General features: G+C 40.7%; 1 protein-coding gene across 1 annotated transcript in view; it reads left to right on the top strand.

The window, feature by feature from the left end:
- Positions 1-17,406, top strand: part of fgf11b (fibroblast growth factor 11b) — a 41,312-nt gene that overhangs the window by 14,361 nt on the left and 9,545 nt on the right. Inside the window, exons 2-3 of the mRNA XM_034113866.1 lie at positions 9,518-9,628; positions 11,666-11,769. Coding sequence (XP_033969757.1) covers positions 9,518-9,628; positions 11,666-11,769 — 215 coding nt within the window. The remainder of the gene's footprint in view (positions 1-9,517; positions 9,629-11,665; positions 11,770-17,406) is intronic.

The raw sequence follows: 17,406 nt of genomic DNA, 5'->3' as shown, positions 1-17,406 counted from the left end.
CGGTGTCTTGGTGTACTTCTTGTAACCTAAACAGCAACTTCTAGCTATAATACCAGTTACACATACAGTGTCCGCAAGAAAATGTGATAATGCAAGGAGAATGAAACTTGACTTTGACTTACAGCGCATATATATTCTAAAGCCACATCCCTTAAGGCACTCTCCCTTGCTTTTCAACTGCAAGTCATATTTTCCCTGGTTGTGCGGAGCGGCCACTTGGAAATGGGCCTGCTGTTGAGTCAACATGCTGGGGGGTGCTCTGACAACACCTGTGTGCTGATGTACATAAACAGACATTGAGCTCCCTCTGACCCACACTCCACTGACCTGGATCAGCCAATGTTTTTCTGTCACTCAAGCCCACACGCGTCCAGGAGTGATGAATGCCTCCTCTCCGCGGGAAATACCCAGGACAGTGGAGGCTGCAGGTTGTGCTTCTGGCATAGCAAGTGAAAACTTTGCAAGGCAGATGTAGGTGTGCTCACCCTGAAAGATGGAGGGTAGCCCCCTGCTGTTCTTTAACTACAGAACAGGGATGCACCTCACAGTATGACTGACACAGGATAGGATGCATATGGTTAGATTAATCATGCTTATGTGCAGTCTCAACGGGCTCAAGAAAGCAGTTTATGTGTGTGTCCATTTATTGTATGGACACGATCAAAATGTAATGCTCACAGGAGAAAACTTCCCTGACTCCGTCCTGAAAACAACAACTTTACATTTCCCACCACACATCTAATGTCAGCATATTCGCTGTTTAGTCATTAGTCCTTTGAATCATCTTCTACTCTTTCATTTTCATGCAAAAAAAGAAGCTTGTCTTGAACCATGGCTTCATGTTCAACTCCTTAAGGGACATCATTGCCATGTTGTGGTACGATACGACAAGACATGATTAGATACGATAATATACAATACGATACGATGACATTTTTAGTGCATTACAGCAGCTACATTTTCAACATGATCGAGGACAATTATCAAGATAAAATACAAGGAAACAAACATTTTACTTACTATTACAATCACTGAAGCATATGTTGAAGACTCTTTACATTTGACCAGGGATTTAACTGTATTTAATGTGTGTCACATGAATGTCAAATCACTAGCTCTTCTTAATTTGTTTAGCATTTTATAAACCAAGACAAACACTGTTTTACACTTGTGTTATAACATTTCAAATATGAAATGATTCTGATAATCAATAAGTCTTTTCAGTAATTTTTCAAGCAAAAATTCCAATCGTTCTGTGTGATAGTACTTGATGGTAGTAGCATCTTGGGGGTGAGACCGTTAGTGGGATAAGCATTTTCAATGAATGACATGTTGGAGTTTTATGAGGATCTTTCACTTTATTTTGACTTTCTATAGACAACACAAACATTTTAGTCTACAATGAGAATAATCATTAGCTTCAGCCTTTTAACTGCACACTTGTAAGTCAATTATAACATTGGTGGAAGAAGTATTCAAATTCTAACCAATGCATCATTGAAAAATTGCTCTTACTCTTAGTGCTCTTAAGTTTCAACATAAAAGAATACACCTATACAAATATTGACGAGGAATGGTCCCAGTGACAAATATATTGTTACATCCAGACATGGTCTGTTCTTCAGCACAATTACAGAACAAATCCTTGCTTGATTTTCATGAAATAAGGTGTAAGGGTGAAAATATGAGTCAAGTAAGAACCTATTAAATAAAAATAAATGTGTGATCGGAATCAATGGACGGACACATGCATTATTTTTCACTTATGGCAATAGCCTTGGCAGAGGACTTTCTGAATGTTGTTCTAGTTATATGTGATATTATTAGATTGTACATACTTATTCAACAATGTGTAATTTATATGTTACAGTTTGAATCAGAATGCCTTTATTTAAAGGTGAAGACAGAGACAAAAAATAAACTGGTTGAGGTGGCGCTAGTTTTGACTAGTTTTTCTACTTTATCTAAAAAAAACTAAAAACGTTTTTACTTTCAGACAGAGGTAACCTAGCCACAGTTTTTTAAGAGGTCACACGCATTTACAACTCCACCAACTTTCCACCCCTGCCTTAAAAGATGCTCAAACCTTCCATTAGTTTGGTTTATTATGGTCTTATAAAACTGCATGCTCTTGGTCCCCTGCCATCTAAAATGGGCTTGTACTGTTTGAATAAAAGTATGCCCTAACATACCCAAGTCTCTAAACCTGACCTTTGAGTCAGTATCTTTCCAAATTATCATCTCCTCTGTTTACCCCTGTGGAGCACTAGAGACTGCATGTGCACGCTACGCATCCTCGTAAACAACTCCGTGTGCTTTGCTAATCCAACCAGAGGTAGACTGCTGTCACTGTCTGTCAGTGTACTTCTCCAAGGCTTATGAATGATGGAAAAAGCTATTTTTAATTCTGTACAAATGTATGTATTTTGGTCATTGACCGTTACTTTTAAAGGGCACTCCAGTGATTTACACATGCAGTTTAGTTGAGTTGTCACGAGGAAGATTACTAATCCTGTGAAAAAGACTTGTATAATCTCTTCTGTTGCTCTGGAGGGGGCTTTCTGTAGTTTGAAAAAAAGACCCAGCTCGGGCTTGATACTGCAAATTGAAGTGGTGGGGTTTGAAAGATTTATAGAAGACAGGGTAGGTTTAATGATCTCCATTTGCATTGTTAACATGAGGAAAAGTAGGAAAAACCCAGTGTTTTTTATGTTTATGCAAAGCTATGGACTAAAAGTCAGGAATTTCTCAGCTTGTGCTGCTTCAAATTTGACCAGCCTTGGTTTTTTGTGGGTTCCAGAATAGGCATGAGATGATAAAAGAATAATGTGACAATTATCCTGGCCAAAACAGTTGTGGTATCCTTCTGACAGACATCAACATAAGTCACAAAAAGAGAGATATCCCAAAGATAATCACAATCAACAATTGTGAGTTTTTTTAATCGGCTCTGAGATAAACTCCTATATCATTCTATCCCTATTCCCCAAATATAATGTTGAGTGTCACGCTCAATCTCTCCAGCATCCCTTTCATTTATTCCCTGCAGCAGATTGAAAGATAAAAAAAGACGTGATCCAGTTCATGAAGACATCATAAACCACATTCAAGTATCTGGTAGAAAAACATTGCACGTGTAAATGAAAAAAATACCAACAAGCCACACACACACACACACACACACACACACACACACACACACACCACCACACACCACCACACACACACACACACCACACACCACATCACACACACACACACACACCACACACACACACACACACACACACACACACACACACACACACACACACACACACACACACACACACACACACACACACACACACACACACACACACACACACACACACACACACACACACACACACACACACACACACACACACACACACACACACACACACACACACACACACACACACACACACACACACACACACACACACACACACACACACACACACACACGGGAAGAAAAGCAATGTGGAGCGGCACCTCACCACTTCATAAGGAGTTTAACCGTGACACTTTTCGAAATCCCGTTTGTGTCCCCCCACTTTACAAATAGGTCTATGTTTATTATTATTTTTTAACGCAAGCCGTCATCGCCACGGAGGAGCACACAGCCTCTGTGAGCGAGCGAGCGAGACAGAGAGAGAGAGAGCGAGAGTGCTAGAGAGAGCACACCTTTATCTATTTAATATAGCCTAGTTGTACAAAATAAAGTAAGAAATCATTCCAATGTGTACTATAGGACAGTAAAAAAAAAAATCATGTGATCATATTCTAAAGATGTTTGGATTATTGAAAAGTATATGAGTGTTGAGAGCTGTATCCATCAATTCATTTTGTGCTCAAAGTGCACCAGATTGATGCTTTTAACTTCAACATTTAAAAAAAAATGTTTCCCGGGGTGGACCTCACCCGAGAGGATGCCCCCGGGTGAGGTCCACCCCTAAATAAAGCAGGTTAAAATTATTAAATTGCATACATTTTCTTTTAGTAAACACTGCAAACAGGTCCCACAGACCCAAACAGCACACAAAGGTTAAAGGTAAGCATATCATGTTAAAATATGCTAATTATATACATTGCAAAAAACAAAAAAAGAGGAGTAAAAGTAACTCACAACTTGTTTTATTTTTTGAAAGTAGCTCTCATCCTAAAAAAGGTTGGAGACCCCTGCACGATACATTTGACAATTTTAAGCTTGGCCTACCATTTTATTGGAACGATGAGGAACAGGTGGGGTTTGAAAAGGCCCACCTGTTCAAAGTGGGGAATGACAGAAAAAGTTTGAGAACCACTGATCTAGACCCAGGAGACAAACCTGACCTTGGCATGTTGTTACATCTTGATAAAAGGAGAGGGTTACTAAGACACTGTGACATGTTGGTTGAGGCCTTGATGTATTCCCTCCTAATGTTAAAGGGGACCTATCATGCAAAATGCACTTTTGTACGTCTTTTATACATGAATATGTGTCCCCGGTGTTCCAGGGAAGTCACCAAGTGTCAGAAAACACAACTCTCTCTCTTTTCCTCCATACCCAAATCTCTAAAAACGGGGCTGCAACGGATTTGATACAGACTGATCCAGATTTGAAAATTCTCTGACGTCAGGAACGAGGAGCTCCGCCTATATGGCCAACTCTCCACCTATCAGGGGAATGAGAGGTTGCCGTGGCATGGTAACAGCATGGTAACAGCATGGTAACAGCATGGTAACATGACGCTCGTGCCTCGCCCCCCTCCTTTGCAGGGGGGCGTGGTCAGCTGCAGCTCATGCAAAGACAGGGCTGGAGGAGAGCAAAATAGAGCAAAATGAGGCATGGCTAAAATGCATGATCTGTTTGGTATTTTGAAAAAAAAACTTCACAGACATGTTTTATATAGGTATGGCCCTACAATATATTATTCAAATATAGCATGATAGGTCCACTTTAACCTACTGCAAAATTAACTAGAACGGCAGAACGGTGTGTCTGTGTGTGTGTGCACATTATGCAGACAGATGCTGTCAGGAGAACAGTGAGAGGGGAGCAGTTGGCAGGATACACATGGGGATGTAGTGCATCTCTGCTACTTGATGACACTGAGTGGAGTCAGTGATGTGATTATGCACAGTTTTGTTCATTTGCATGTTGGTAAAAGCTGTGTTGCTGCACTCAACTATTAGAGCCAAAAAAGAGCTTTGGAATTTCACAGCTAATGCAAGAGACTGGGGGAAGAAAAGCCTAAATTATTTTTAAGATAACTTGGTGTTGTATTCACTTTGTGAGGTTAATATTACCTGTATCCACTATATACTGTAGTGTAGATCCTTGACCCATTATGTATTATTCTCAACAACAAAGGTTTTTTGACTTTTTCCGAGGAGAAGCAAATAATTCTGTCTTCTAGAAATATCAGTGAAACATTTGTGACATACACCGGGACTCTTTATCCCCCAAACTACGATGTTTCATCTCTTTCATCCCCCTACCCGCCTATCGGACGGTATTAACAACTATTATTTACATCTATAACTGTAATGGTCTAGTTGTTGACTGCTAGCTTAACATTAGCTTGGAGAGTAACTTGCGATTGACATAAAAAAAGGGTTAAGAGTGAGAGGCAGGCAAGACGCAACCTCTGTGTCTTAAAAGTTGTTGTTCCTAAGGCCTGCATTCTTTCTAACATCTGGTTGGCACTTCAGCTGATAGCAAAAAGTCCAACTGTATAGATGTCTATACAAAAATGACTGTACTTCTTGATGTATTATCTCAGTAAACATTTTCCTGAAGAGTTTATAGACTCAATTGTTAGCTTCAAGTCTGCCCCAATAAAGCATGGTGTTTATTTATTAAATTATGGTCAATTGAGAAAAACATTGAAATAAAAAAAGGGTATGCTTTAGGGCGAGGTTTGCTTGTAAATAATGTAGCTAGCATGGCTTTGACGGTTTTGGATATTGTTTGTGTTTTTGTCTAAAAGCTTTAAAGTGTATTTTAAGTTCAATACGACTTAATTGTAACATGTTGGTCGGCTTAAGATGTCATCAGCGTTTGGTTGTACTTGGCTCCACCCTCTCGTGTCACGACAAAATCAAATTGATGGTGGCAGGGCGGTTGAACATAAACTGTTCTATACAAATATTTCTTTGCTAGAAGTAGTGCTTGTATTATTTAATTGTAGTACTACTCTCGGTCTTACCTGCTATCATTGGTGCTGACAATCGTTTGCTTTATATTGTTACAGGTCGTTCAGTAAACAACATTTAGCCAAGATAGTTAATATCACGCATTTTACTGGTTGTTCAGGTAAATACAGATTTGTTTATTGTGCTACGATGAAAAAAGGTTATAAAACCTTATTATACCCCCATATTGAACCCTGGAGTTATAAATGTCCACAACATCTTCATAATTATGTCTCAGTAGCAAAACACAAGTGCACTTCCTTTTATGTCAATAACACCACAATAAAAAGATGCTTCTAGACCACAACAGTATAAAATGACTTTGGGCCTCAATAAACCAAAGTTGCAATATTTGTATGGTAATAAGATAGCACGAGCCCACAGGGGTTGTTTTCTTCCATTTTATCATCTATGAATCTCTAATGCAGCTGCAGTAAAACACAACCGTTAAAGTTTTTGCTGGGAGCTTTCATTACACTGTATGAGAATTTATTGTGCATTGGGACGAAGATTCTGAAGTAGGAGCCAGCTCTGCTAAGTGAAACATTAGTTTACGGCCCCTGACACTAAGCATGGGAGTTTTGATTGCACCCTTATTGCACAAGCTGTCAATTGAAGTTTCGTCCAAATGTTGTTTTTTTTCCTTCTCGTGCACATACAGCCGTCGCTCCTAATGAAATGACAGTGTCATCTCTTTCACTGTGTTCCCTATGCTCACTTCTCTCATCCCTGATCCTCCCATCTCCCTTTCTTTCTGTCTCACTCTCTCATCTCTCTGTTTTGCATCTGTGGGGACAAAGTAATGAGCGGCGTCCCTGCTCTGATTGGATGATGTATGATGTTATTAGGTGGGATGAAAGCGTGTGCAGCTCAAAGGACAATGAAAAGGGAAAGGGGAGAGAGACAGAAGAAAAGTGCAGGACTAGAGACACTGAAATGTTTTTGACAAGCAGCTTTGAAAGAGAGAGGATGGAGGGGGAGTGCTGCAGATGCTTGCATGTAACAATGGGAGTAGGTCACAGTTTCACTGATGCCTCAACTCTGGCACATTTCCTGCGGGAAATAGTCCTACAGATCTCCTCCCTGCATCCTCTGTCACTCTCTTGCTTCCTGTGCCACACTGAGGAAAACAGGCGGATTGCGCAGTGCCCTGTGTCCCTCCCCGGGGGACGAGCGTGAGGACATGGATGACGTTTAGCAGAGGGGGGACTCCCTTGATTGCCCCTTAGTCCTCCAGAGACTGTCATGAACTGCACCTTCATCCATGGTTCATATCCCTTATTAAAGCTGCATGGAAGGAGACCATCAGTTCACTGTGCAGACTAAAAGACTGAGCTCTAAGTGTACAATATGTCGTTTTCCACCAATAGGGGTCTCTTAATCAGAACAATAACAAAATACAGAGTTTGGTGGTGTTGTTTATAACAATGGGATCATGAGTGTTATTGTCTCAAAACTTCATTTTTCATCGTTTAGGACGTTTTTACCAGGAGCCAAATTACCTGCAGAGGTCTTCTATACTTCAAAACACATGGACCAGCTGATTTAAACTGGTAGAAAAACAAAATAAGCAATTTAACTGTAAAGATCAGTCATTCCCTAATACTGTTCTGCAAGAAAAAGACGGAGGGGCAGCAAACTAACCGCTAACGTTTGCTCAGCTTTTTTCACTGATTACTTAAGATGCATTTACCTAAGAAATTCTCACTGGGTCCAAACAAATGAACCAGGTGATTAAAATAATCTTAAAAAATCAAGTGTATCTTCCGCCTACGTATGCTCAGCTTGTTTCTCTGATAACTTACGATCATACGTCCTTTGACCAAAATGAGTATCCAGTTAAACTATACAGTTAAAACAACCAAGGTCTAAGAAGTGTGGCAAAAACTCTGACGCATGTGCAAGAGGATGCCTTGCCATTACCAGGCGACCAACAAGCCTTGATTAAAGTGGTGGTTATCTCAGGTTGGAAAATTGCTGGATTTGGGATAGTGTAAGTACACAACTTGACAGAAAATATACAAAATAGGTTTGGTAGTTGTTACACATTTTATTGCGGAAATGTCACGGGACCTACAGGGTTCTCCTTGCTGTTGGAGTAGCCACTCAGGAGAACTTAATTTCCTCGACACAGTGCGAGTGCTTCGTGTAATTGAGGGGCGCGCTAGTGATGTCTGAGAGCGGCTGCAAAGACTCTGTTTCTTAAATGAACGTAAAGTAGGCTGCAGGGACTCCGCTCATGAAACATTCAAGCTCTCTGTTCACCCTCCACCCTTCCCTCCACCACCCAGCGCCCTTGATTATATATATTTTATTTATTTAGCTGGAGACAGACTAACTCTCTCACTTGACTTCATCCCTTTGATGGCCAGAGCTCTGGCTACAAATAACACATGTAGCAGGCCAGTGTACTGATGCCTTCGCTTAAGTTATACATGCATTCTATTCATCAGTTGAATTACTACAGAATTATTGTAAGATGGAGTGTTTGGCGAATTAGTCTAACAATGTAGCTTGGGCAATTCACTTATTATCTAAGAACTTGTTATTGGACACTCAAAGCCTAAACTCTTTCTCTAGAGAAATATCTCTAACCTATAAGATCCTATACACACTAGAGCCAACATAGCTGTATTATTTTCTTTTGTAGTACTTCAAAGTGTTTAGAGGTTGGATAAGTCTTCCTTTATTATGGTAATGATGTCAGAGATCAATCATCATTCTTCCAGGCGTCTTATCTCCTGGCAAGACTTCCTAAAGACGTTATATTGATGCCCAATGAGGCTTTCATGCGTCTTTGATATTTAAAATGCTTTGGTTCACCATATAGGGAAAGTTAGGAGGCAGAATGTTACCTTTGGCACCAATATTTCTTTGTTATTAAGACTCAACATCATTTGTGAATTTTAAATAAAAGTTTTGATATTTTGCAAAAATTGGGTCTTTGTGGATTGAATAGCAAACTTTAGTACTACATGAGTAAAAACAAGAAATACAATATACACTGTTTATAAAACATGACAATACACGGTGTGGTTGGAAATGACTAACAGTACATACTTTTCCTAATTGTACAAACCTAATGCAATCCAATAAAATAAACGTATAGGTATTAAACCATGTTTGAATTTCAGATATAGCAGAAATATAGTGTATAGTAAAACTCCTTTCTCTGTGGTTGGTGTCTTTAAACTCTGACCTGTTTGACTTAACCTTTCTTTTTCCAGGTTCTGTTAATGACTGGCTTTCTGCTTTTGACTGTTGTGTTGGCACCGCTCTAATGCCATGTTGTTCTCCTGTGCTTCCCTTGCAGAGCCAAAGCTGAAAGGCATTGTTACTCGGCTATACAGCCAACATGGATACTACCTGCAGATGCAACCTGACGGGACCATGGACAGCACGAGGGATGAAAGCAGCGCGTTTTGTGAGTGTGTGTGTGTCTGTGTGTGTGTATAGCCTTCATGTCTTTGCTCATGGTCGTGTTTTGAAGGTTAAAACGAGATTATTTTTGTATTGATGCATGTATTACGTGCAGGTTTATTATCTTCATATAGCTGTTCTATGGAACAGCTCATATTGGGAGAACAATCCCAAAAATGGCTGCTGTGCTAAAAGCCTCTGTGGCAGTCATGGCACAAGTTTGGATTTTGTGAGCTCATGTCAAAATGATCTCAATGTGTATTGTTATTGTTGTCTTATAATAGGAAGGAACATCTTGTCAAACTGCCAAACTTTGGGAATTTAATGCGTCCTTGCGCATATGTGCTTTTAAGGATAAAAGCCATTCATGCTCCTTTTGAAATCCCATATACTGAGTGGATCAGTGGATCTGCTACTGTATTTGAAGTCCATAAACCACAAAAAGCCGCTGTCTGACTTTAAAGTGCTTCTAAGGCCCCGGCTCCACGGGAACGCATACGGCAAAACACATAGGATTAACGCAAACGCAAATGCCAAAAGGCTTCCGTCCACACGCAATATACACCGGATTGTGTCTTGCTACACGAGACAGCTCCGTTTACATCCAACCGCTGGAAAAGCTGCAGTACATATGCCGAGCCTGTACGTGGCGCTGTAACTTCCTCCACAAAAGCAGCAACTTCCTCCACAAAAGCAGCGAAGAAGAATGGTTGTCATGGCTGCACTTCTGTTTATTCTCCGCGGTGGGGCCGAGGGAACCGGGCAGAGTTTTTCGCCGGGCAACGTGTGTTAAAGTTTAAAATCTTCCGGACCCAAATTATAAAAGTGCCGGTCAAAGGTCTTCTTTGTTATTATTGAGCTTTAAAACAAATGAATAACGACGATATAATGATATATGATAATAAAATACACAGAGCCTGTCTCTTTTTCCTCTCTTCTGACAGCGTCAGTGTCTGTCTCATGCAGCAGCTGATCCCAGTAATGATGACTCGACAGTAAAAATAAACATATTTATAACTAGTTTAGGTAGTTTGAGAGGTAATTAAAATAGCTAAGGGTGATGATCTGACTTGAAGTGTGTGTTTGCTCCCGCTGCATCACAGCGGGAGGAGCTGCGTGTCTCCGTCCTGTCAGATTAGACTTCACTCGCGTTTATGTCCATATCGAGATAAAGATAAATAATCTGAATTCAGTGTGCAGTGTACTTTTGCGGGGGTGAGCAGCAGAGGCGGGGAGAGGCGGGGCTATTGCGTCGTCATTATCAGAAACGGATTACCGTATAGGCTACCACATGGCCCCGTTGGACCCCCCAGAGCGCTCCGTTCCCAGATCTATCCACCTTTGGACCCGTTGTCGTTTGCAGGGTCCGTTTCTACCGTTCCGTTACGGCGTTGTGTAGCTTAAAGGGCTATACGCAAGAGAAATATGCGGATACAACCCGTTTTCGTTCCCGTGGAGCCTAGGCCTGAGTGAACATACTTGCCACCGTTGAGATGATGTGAATGTTCTCCCTGACCTTTAGCAATCTAATTGTGGGCTTCAGACCACAAACTGTGCAGTGTTCCTTCCGTAGTATCATTTATTTTGTTTGACCTTCCAGACTCAGGCCTTTTTTCACATTGGAGTTGGAATAAGGCACTTTTTTTCTTTGAAATGTAAAATGTAAAATGTATTCTACAACGTTATTTCTTGATGGATTCACTATTTTATTGGTAATATGTTCACACAATAAAGATACTGTATCTAAATATCCCATTGTCACTAAGCTCCGTTTGGCTCTCTATTATCATCAAAGGTTTAGACAGTGTAAAGCATAGTGAAGGTGATATATTGTTGTTTGAATAAACATAAATTCTGAGCAGTCACAGCATTTAAGCTTAAGAGAGATATAGCATGCAGCAGTGACGGTGCGGCCATTCAGCCTAATACAATAAAGACAAAAAAGCAGATTTTGATATCACAATCTTCTCTGACTTTCTCATGTTTTCCCTCTCCCTCTTTGTCGTGCCCTATCTCTCTCCTATTTTATTCCCCGATTCAGCACAGTTCAACTTAATTCCGGTGGGACTGCGGATTGTGGCAATCCAGGGGGCAAAGACGGGATTATACCTGGCCATGAATAGTGAAGGATACGTCTATACCTCGGTAAGTATGCCCTACAGATCTGTCACAGGTACATAGAAGAAACTATTTCTATTTGATCGCAAGCCCCGTAATATAAAAATGTTTTGTTGTGACACTAAATCCCAGGGAAACCCAATTATAAGCGCTCTGGGTTTGGCTTGTAATGTCAGGTTGGGATATATGTGTCATGTCTTACTGCGAATAGGCCGGATATCTTCACAACGGAAAAGCTATAACCTGTACACTGACATGGAATTCTCAAGGGGACATACCAATTACTGCTTTATCATCTCCTGTCATTTTGGATGTCAGGGTTTAGCTGTCTGTCAGGTGGACTTCACTAGTGGCTTTCCTATTTCAGGATAATATGGATGATGAGGATTGCTTATAGGACAGTGTTGGGTGACCCCCAATTGCCAGCTATTCGGTGATATACCCTTGTGCAATTCACGCTTTATTTTTTCTTTCAATTTATTTTTCAATCTGTAAACAGTACACTACTGCTACTTCTATATTATGTTATGCTAATTTATTTTTAAATATACTGCTTCTTATTTTTTTTTACCATTGTGTTCTTATCTGTTTTTCTTTAGTTTTTTTCACTTTTTCTATTATTAATAATAACCTGTACCAAGTCTACTCTTTTAAATGTATCTGCACTATACTCTTGCTGTTGTAATACTGTACATTTCCCAGTTGCGGGACACATTAAGGAATTCTGATTCTTAGAAATTCTGATTCGATCAAAGGGTGATTCTAATGCCAATCTCTCAATAAAATCATCAGTGACGTAACTTAGTTTTGAAACAAAGGATCATTCCATTCCCAATTAATCATGACAAACATAGAATTTTTGCTGAATCTCCCATCCCTAACAAGTAATGCATGTATGTGCTGTACATGTCGCTGTGTGTGAGTGTACATGAGTGTTTGAGAGAGGCAGGTGAGACATAGGAGGGAACAATAGGCTGACAACCTGAACGACTATTCCAATTAGTTTTGGAAAGACATGGAGGGAGGATTGGAGAGTGGGTGTACAAATGGGGAATCAGGTGTATGTTGAGTGGAGGAACTGTTGGCAGGTATCAGGTTCAGGGCAGGTGGGGACGTAGCAAGTATGCATGTCTGTTGTCAGTTCATTTGAATACCCAAACATGTAAACATTCACAGCTTTTTCAACATCTCGCTCACTTTTAATTAGGGATGTCACAAGAACTAATACTTTGGTACTTGTCAAAGCCGAGATGCTGAAAATGTGACAGTGCCTGTTTGGTACCATAAGTACTGTGGGGGGTTCAAGACTAACGGAGCCTTGTTTACGTGTTGAAAATATAAAATAAATTGTAATTCTGCTTATCGGTTCATAAAGCACACACGTTCCTCCTTAGCTTCCTCTATTGCTAACAGCTGTCTGCTGGTGCAATCAGCAGGAGAGCTAGTTAAAGTTAGCTATTAGCTCAATATCAAAGCTGCTATTGAGTTGTATTAAGGCATATTTAGGCTTTATTCAATAAAAATGTGTACTGGGCAACGGTAAAGTATAACGTTACCATAATGTTTTCATATTTAATCTACTAAAAGAACGTGCCAAAAAACTTAAAGTTAAAGGTAGGGTAGGTAATTCACTTCAGAAACACTTTTTGTTATATTCCATGGAATGCTCTTAACATCCCGATGGCAATGAATACATTAAATGCTTTGACAAAAAAATATATACAAATATTTCATCTGTGGAAGCCGTGGCGCTGTAAAAAGCAAGTCCAATTATCTGCCCCGGCCCGCGGCAGATAATTGGATGGCCTACCTGCCTGTCAGCCTTCCATCTCGTGCACAAACTTATCTCGTGCCCTCATTGGTCATGTGCGCGTTCGTGTGTGTTGGAGGAGGGGCTCTGTAAGGAAGTCTGAAGGAAGGGGCAGATTTTTTTCGGTTGTGTACTTTCAAATTCTAGCTTACTTGAGCTGGTTTCTCCATTCTTTCCTACCCTACCTTTAACAGTTTGAAAAAAATGTCATCACAGCAAAAAACAATAGATACTGGAGGAGGAATTATGCCTTTTAAACCCCCTTAAAAAACAGTATCCAAACATAACATAGGATTTATGTTAAAGAACGTGGGATTTATTGTCTTGTCTGCCTACTGTGGTACTGAATCTGCTTCCAGAATTAGAATTTCACTGGTATTTGTATCGCCCACAACATTTCTGGTATGGTGACATCCCTACTTTTAATACATATCATACACTTCAATTATGTGACAGGTGTTTTTAAGACTGATTGTTTGCAAGCATGTTGACAGGATAAGTGTTCTCAACTTGCACTTGGACTCTGAATCTCTCGTAAAATGAGTCTCTGAGATTGCAGAGAAAAGAGACACATGCAATCAGTTGGCTGTAAAAAAAATCTAACTGTCTGATTTATTTGAAACATTAACATACAGTTCACCTGTTCCAGTGACCAGAAACACAAATGTGTGACCAGCAGGAGGGTAAAAAGAGAGAACTCTTCAAAGTGCAACACCCGTGACAGAGTTACAGTATAAAAACATGTTGTGTCTAATTAAGTCAATGCTGTAAAAGCACTTTACTAGCTCTTAAGTATATCATTTCAATTCTGTGTCACAGAGTATTGGTGAACAACAAATGTATGTTTTCAGTATTTACTTACACAATATTTACCTTACAATCGAGAGAAAGGCTGCTATATTAGCAACAGGCACCCTCTTTTTAGCAATCAGGTCTGGTCTGGCAAGCTTTAATATTAGAAAGGACATGCATGTACTTACAGGATAGTGCTAGTCCCAAGCTGCAGTCGAAAACGTCATGTTGTCAAAGAAAAGATGTAAAAGGAGAATTTATCAGGACTTAAGAAAATTAAATGTAAATCTCTTACACATTGGCGGACAGTTGTAGTTTTTTAAAACTTTTATAACACTCATAAATTAAGTGTACAGTGACTAACATACTGTACATGTAAAGTGAGGATTCCAGTCCAACTACAATAAAACCTCCTAAGATTATGTTTTTAATTTATTCATAGGGTACAATTAAACAGCAATGGTGTATGTAATTTACGCCCGCAAGGTGTTGCTGCCACAATAAATTGTGGGAAATAATTATCTACTTTCTTTTGGAAAAGGATGGACCACTGTACCATATGCTAGAAGTGATAAAAACTGTATAATTGAAGCACCTTTCCTTAGTATTTTGAGAATTCGAACATCCCTTATTCATGTCACTTAGATATTTCTGGGTCATTATGGTTAGGATGCTTTCTAGGCAAAAAAGACTGCAGCCCCAGTGTGCTGTGTATTCAGTCCCTTTGATAGGCTGATCAGCACCTTGGACAGAGCTTTTAACATTCCCTTAGCATGATGATATGTGCAAAACGATCAAGATCATGTAAAACTGTTTAAATCCATAGCAAGGAAGCATTGAAACCAATCTTGGATGCTAGCTTTCAAGGCTTGTAGTACGAACAGCTACTGACAACATTAGTGCCAGTTTACCAGTATACATGTATATCTGATCAGCCCTTGGACATGAACATGATTCTAAGGCTGGCGTCACATTGTCCCGAAATTGACACCAGATGGACACACAAATATGGAATTGTGAATTTCGCACGAAGATGGCCCCGAACTTGGTCAACAGCCAAGCAACAGCCGAAGCAAGTACGATGCCTACAGAAGGCCACACGATGGCACCCGAAGGCAACACGAAGATGTGAATTCTTATAGTAGTTTATACCCGCAGGACACACGAAGGCCACATGATGGCCACACGACATCCACCACACCGAAGCCACAAAGAAGGTTTTTTTTTTTCGAACTAGGTCACAAATAGCAAGAAATGACAAAGTGAAATAAGACAATTGTTACCTGTAAGAGGAGGTGCTGGGCCTGTAAGAGTTGCTCATCATGTTCTCTGAGGTGCATCAAAAGAAGCAATGCTGCTGCCTTCTTTTTCCTGGTTGTCTCATCATCAAAGTATGCCATTCTGCAGGAACTGAATTGAGATTAATTGTGATTGAAGCTTTGGGAGTTACGGCCCCTACACACGGCGGCGTGCGTTGACGCTTCAACGCTTCTGCCCATTCACTTTGAATGGGGTGAAGTCACGATTCGCCGAACTGCATTGTGGGAGCAAAGCGTAGCTTTTCTCGCGGTGCTCGCTGCAAAAGTAGAACAATGTTCTACTTTTGAAGCTGAGGCGGAGGCGTCAGCCAATCAAATCCTGCGTATGCAAATCTGCCAGTACAAGCGCTAGCCAATCAAACCGCGTGTATGCTGGGAGAGCCAGACCGCAGTTCATTTCCTCATATGCCAAAAAATGGAGGAGAAAATAATCGTAGCGGTAGGGGTAGGGAATCACCTGGTGCTTTCAGTCCCTGTTCACCTACCGGGATACAAACCGGAGGAGCCAGGCATGGAGGGAGGTGGCAGAGACAGTGGGTGAAACTGGTAGGTTTTCGCCTGTTTGGGGAGTTTATATCCAGTGTACTTCGTTTGAATGGACAGCTAGCAGGCATAGACAGTATTTAGCCAGCATGGAATGTTGCGTAAAATAGCACCATAGACATTAATGTCATAAATGTTCATCATATAAAGTGTGACATGTAAAACCTTTTATGCAATTGACAGCAGAGATTCATGTGATTGGTTGTTGGTTGCGTTGCTCGCATAAACTCCCCAAGCTCAAGACACGCCCACCACCAAGCGGCAGTTGCTCAGGACTGACTGAAGAAGATGCTCTGAGGCTGGCCTTTTATATGTCCACGTTACCATGACACATGGGAAACGCTTGAGCTACTGAAATTCGGCTGTCTTCGCCAAAACCGTGGTCCCATCTCGATGTCATCGTACTATAAAACGATGGCTACACGACGGCATTGCGAGGGCTTCACGTAGTCGTGTTGCCTTCCTAAGACAATCGGGCAGCTTCTTGTTTCCTTCGTATTGTCTTCGTGAGGCGAAAAATGCCCGATGGCACCAATGATCACACGAAGTAAAGACGAAGATGACACGATTTGACAAGATGCCCTCACGATGGCCTTACGAAGGGAAAAATTGACACACAATTTCAAGACGAAAATGAACCTTCGCAAGTTCTTTCGGCAATTTTTGGAGCCTGAGAAACTCCACCGGCAGTTACGATGGCTTAAGATACCCTCATGAATGGCCCGATGTTGTTACGATCAGAGCCGAATTTGAACATTTTTACACACACACACACACACACACACACACACACACACACACACACACACACACACACACACACACACACACACACACACACACACACACACACACACACACACACACACACACCACACACACACACACACACACACACACACACACACACACCACACACACAAACACACACACACACACACACACCACACACACACACACACCCACACACACACACACACACACACACACCACACACACACACCACACACAACACACACACACACACACACACACACACACACACAACATCACACACTATTAAGTAGTCGTTTATATGCTAATAATAATATTATTATATAATATGCCTAGAACTTTGAAATGGCAAAACACATTACTGGAATCACATTACCTTACATGTTGTCAATAACAAATATTGCTAATCCTTCAAGCAATCATAAT

This window comes from Trematomus bernacchii, unplaced genomic scaffold, assembly GCF_902827165.1.
Source record: "Trematomus bernacchii unplaced genomic scaffold, fTreBer1.1, whole genome shotgun sequence".
NCBI classification, from domain to species: Eukaryota; Metazoa; Chordata; class Actinopteri; order Perciformes; family Nototheniidae; genus Trematomus; species Trematomus bernacchii.
The sequence above is the reverse complement of the archived record's forward strand: the minus strand, read 5'-3'. Positions and strand labels throughout refer to the sequence as shown.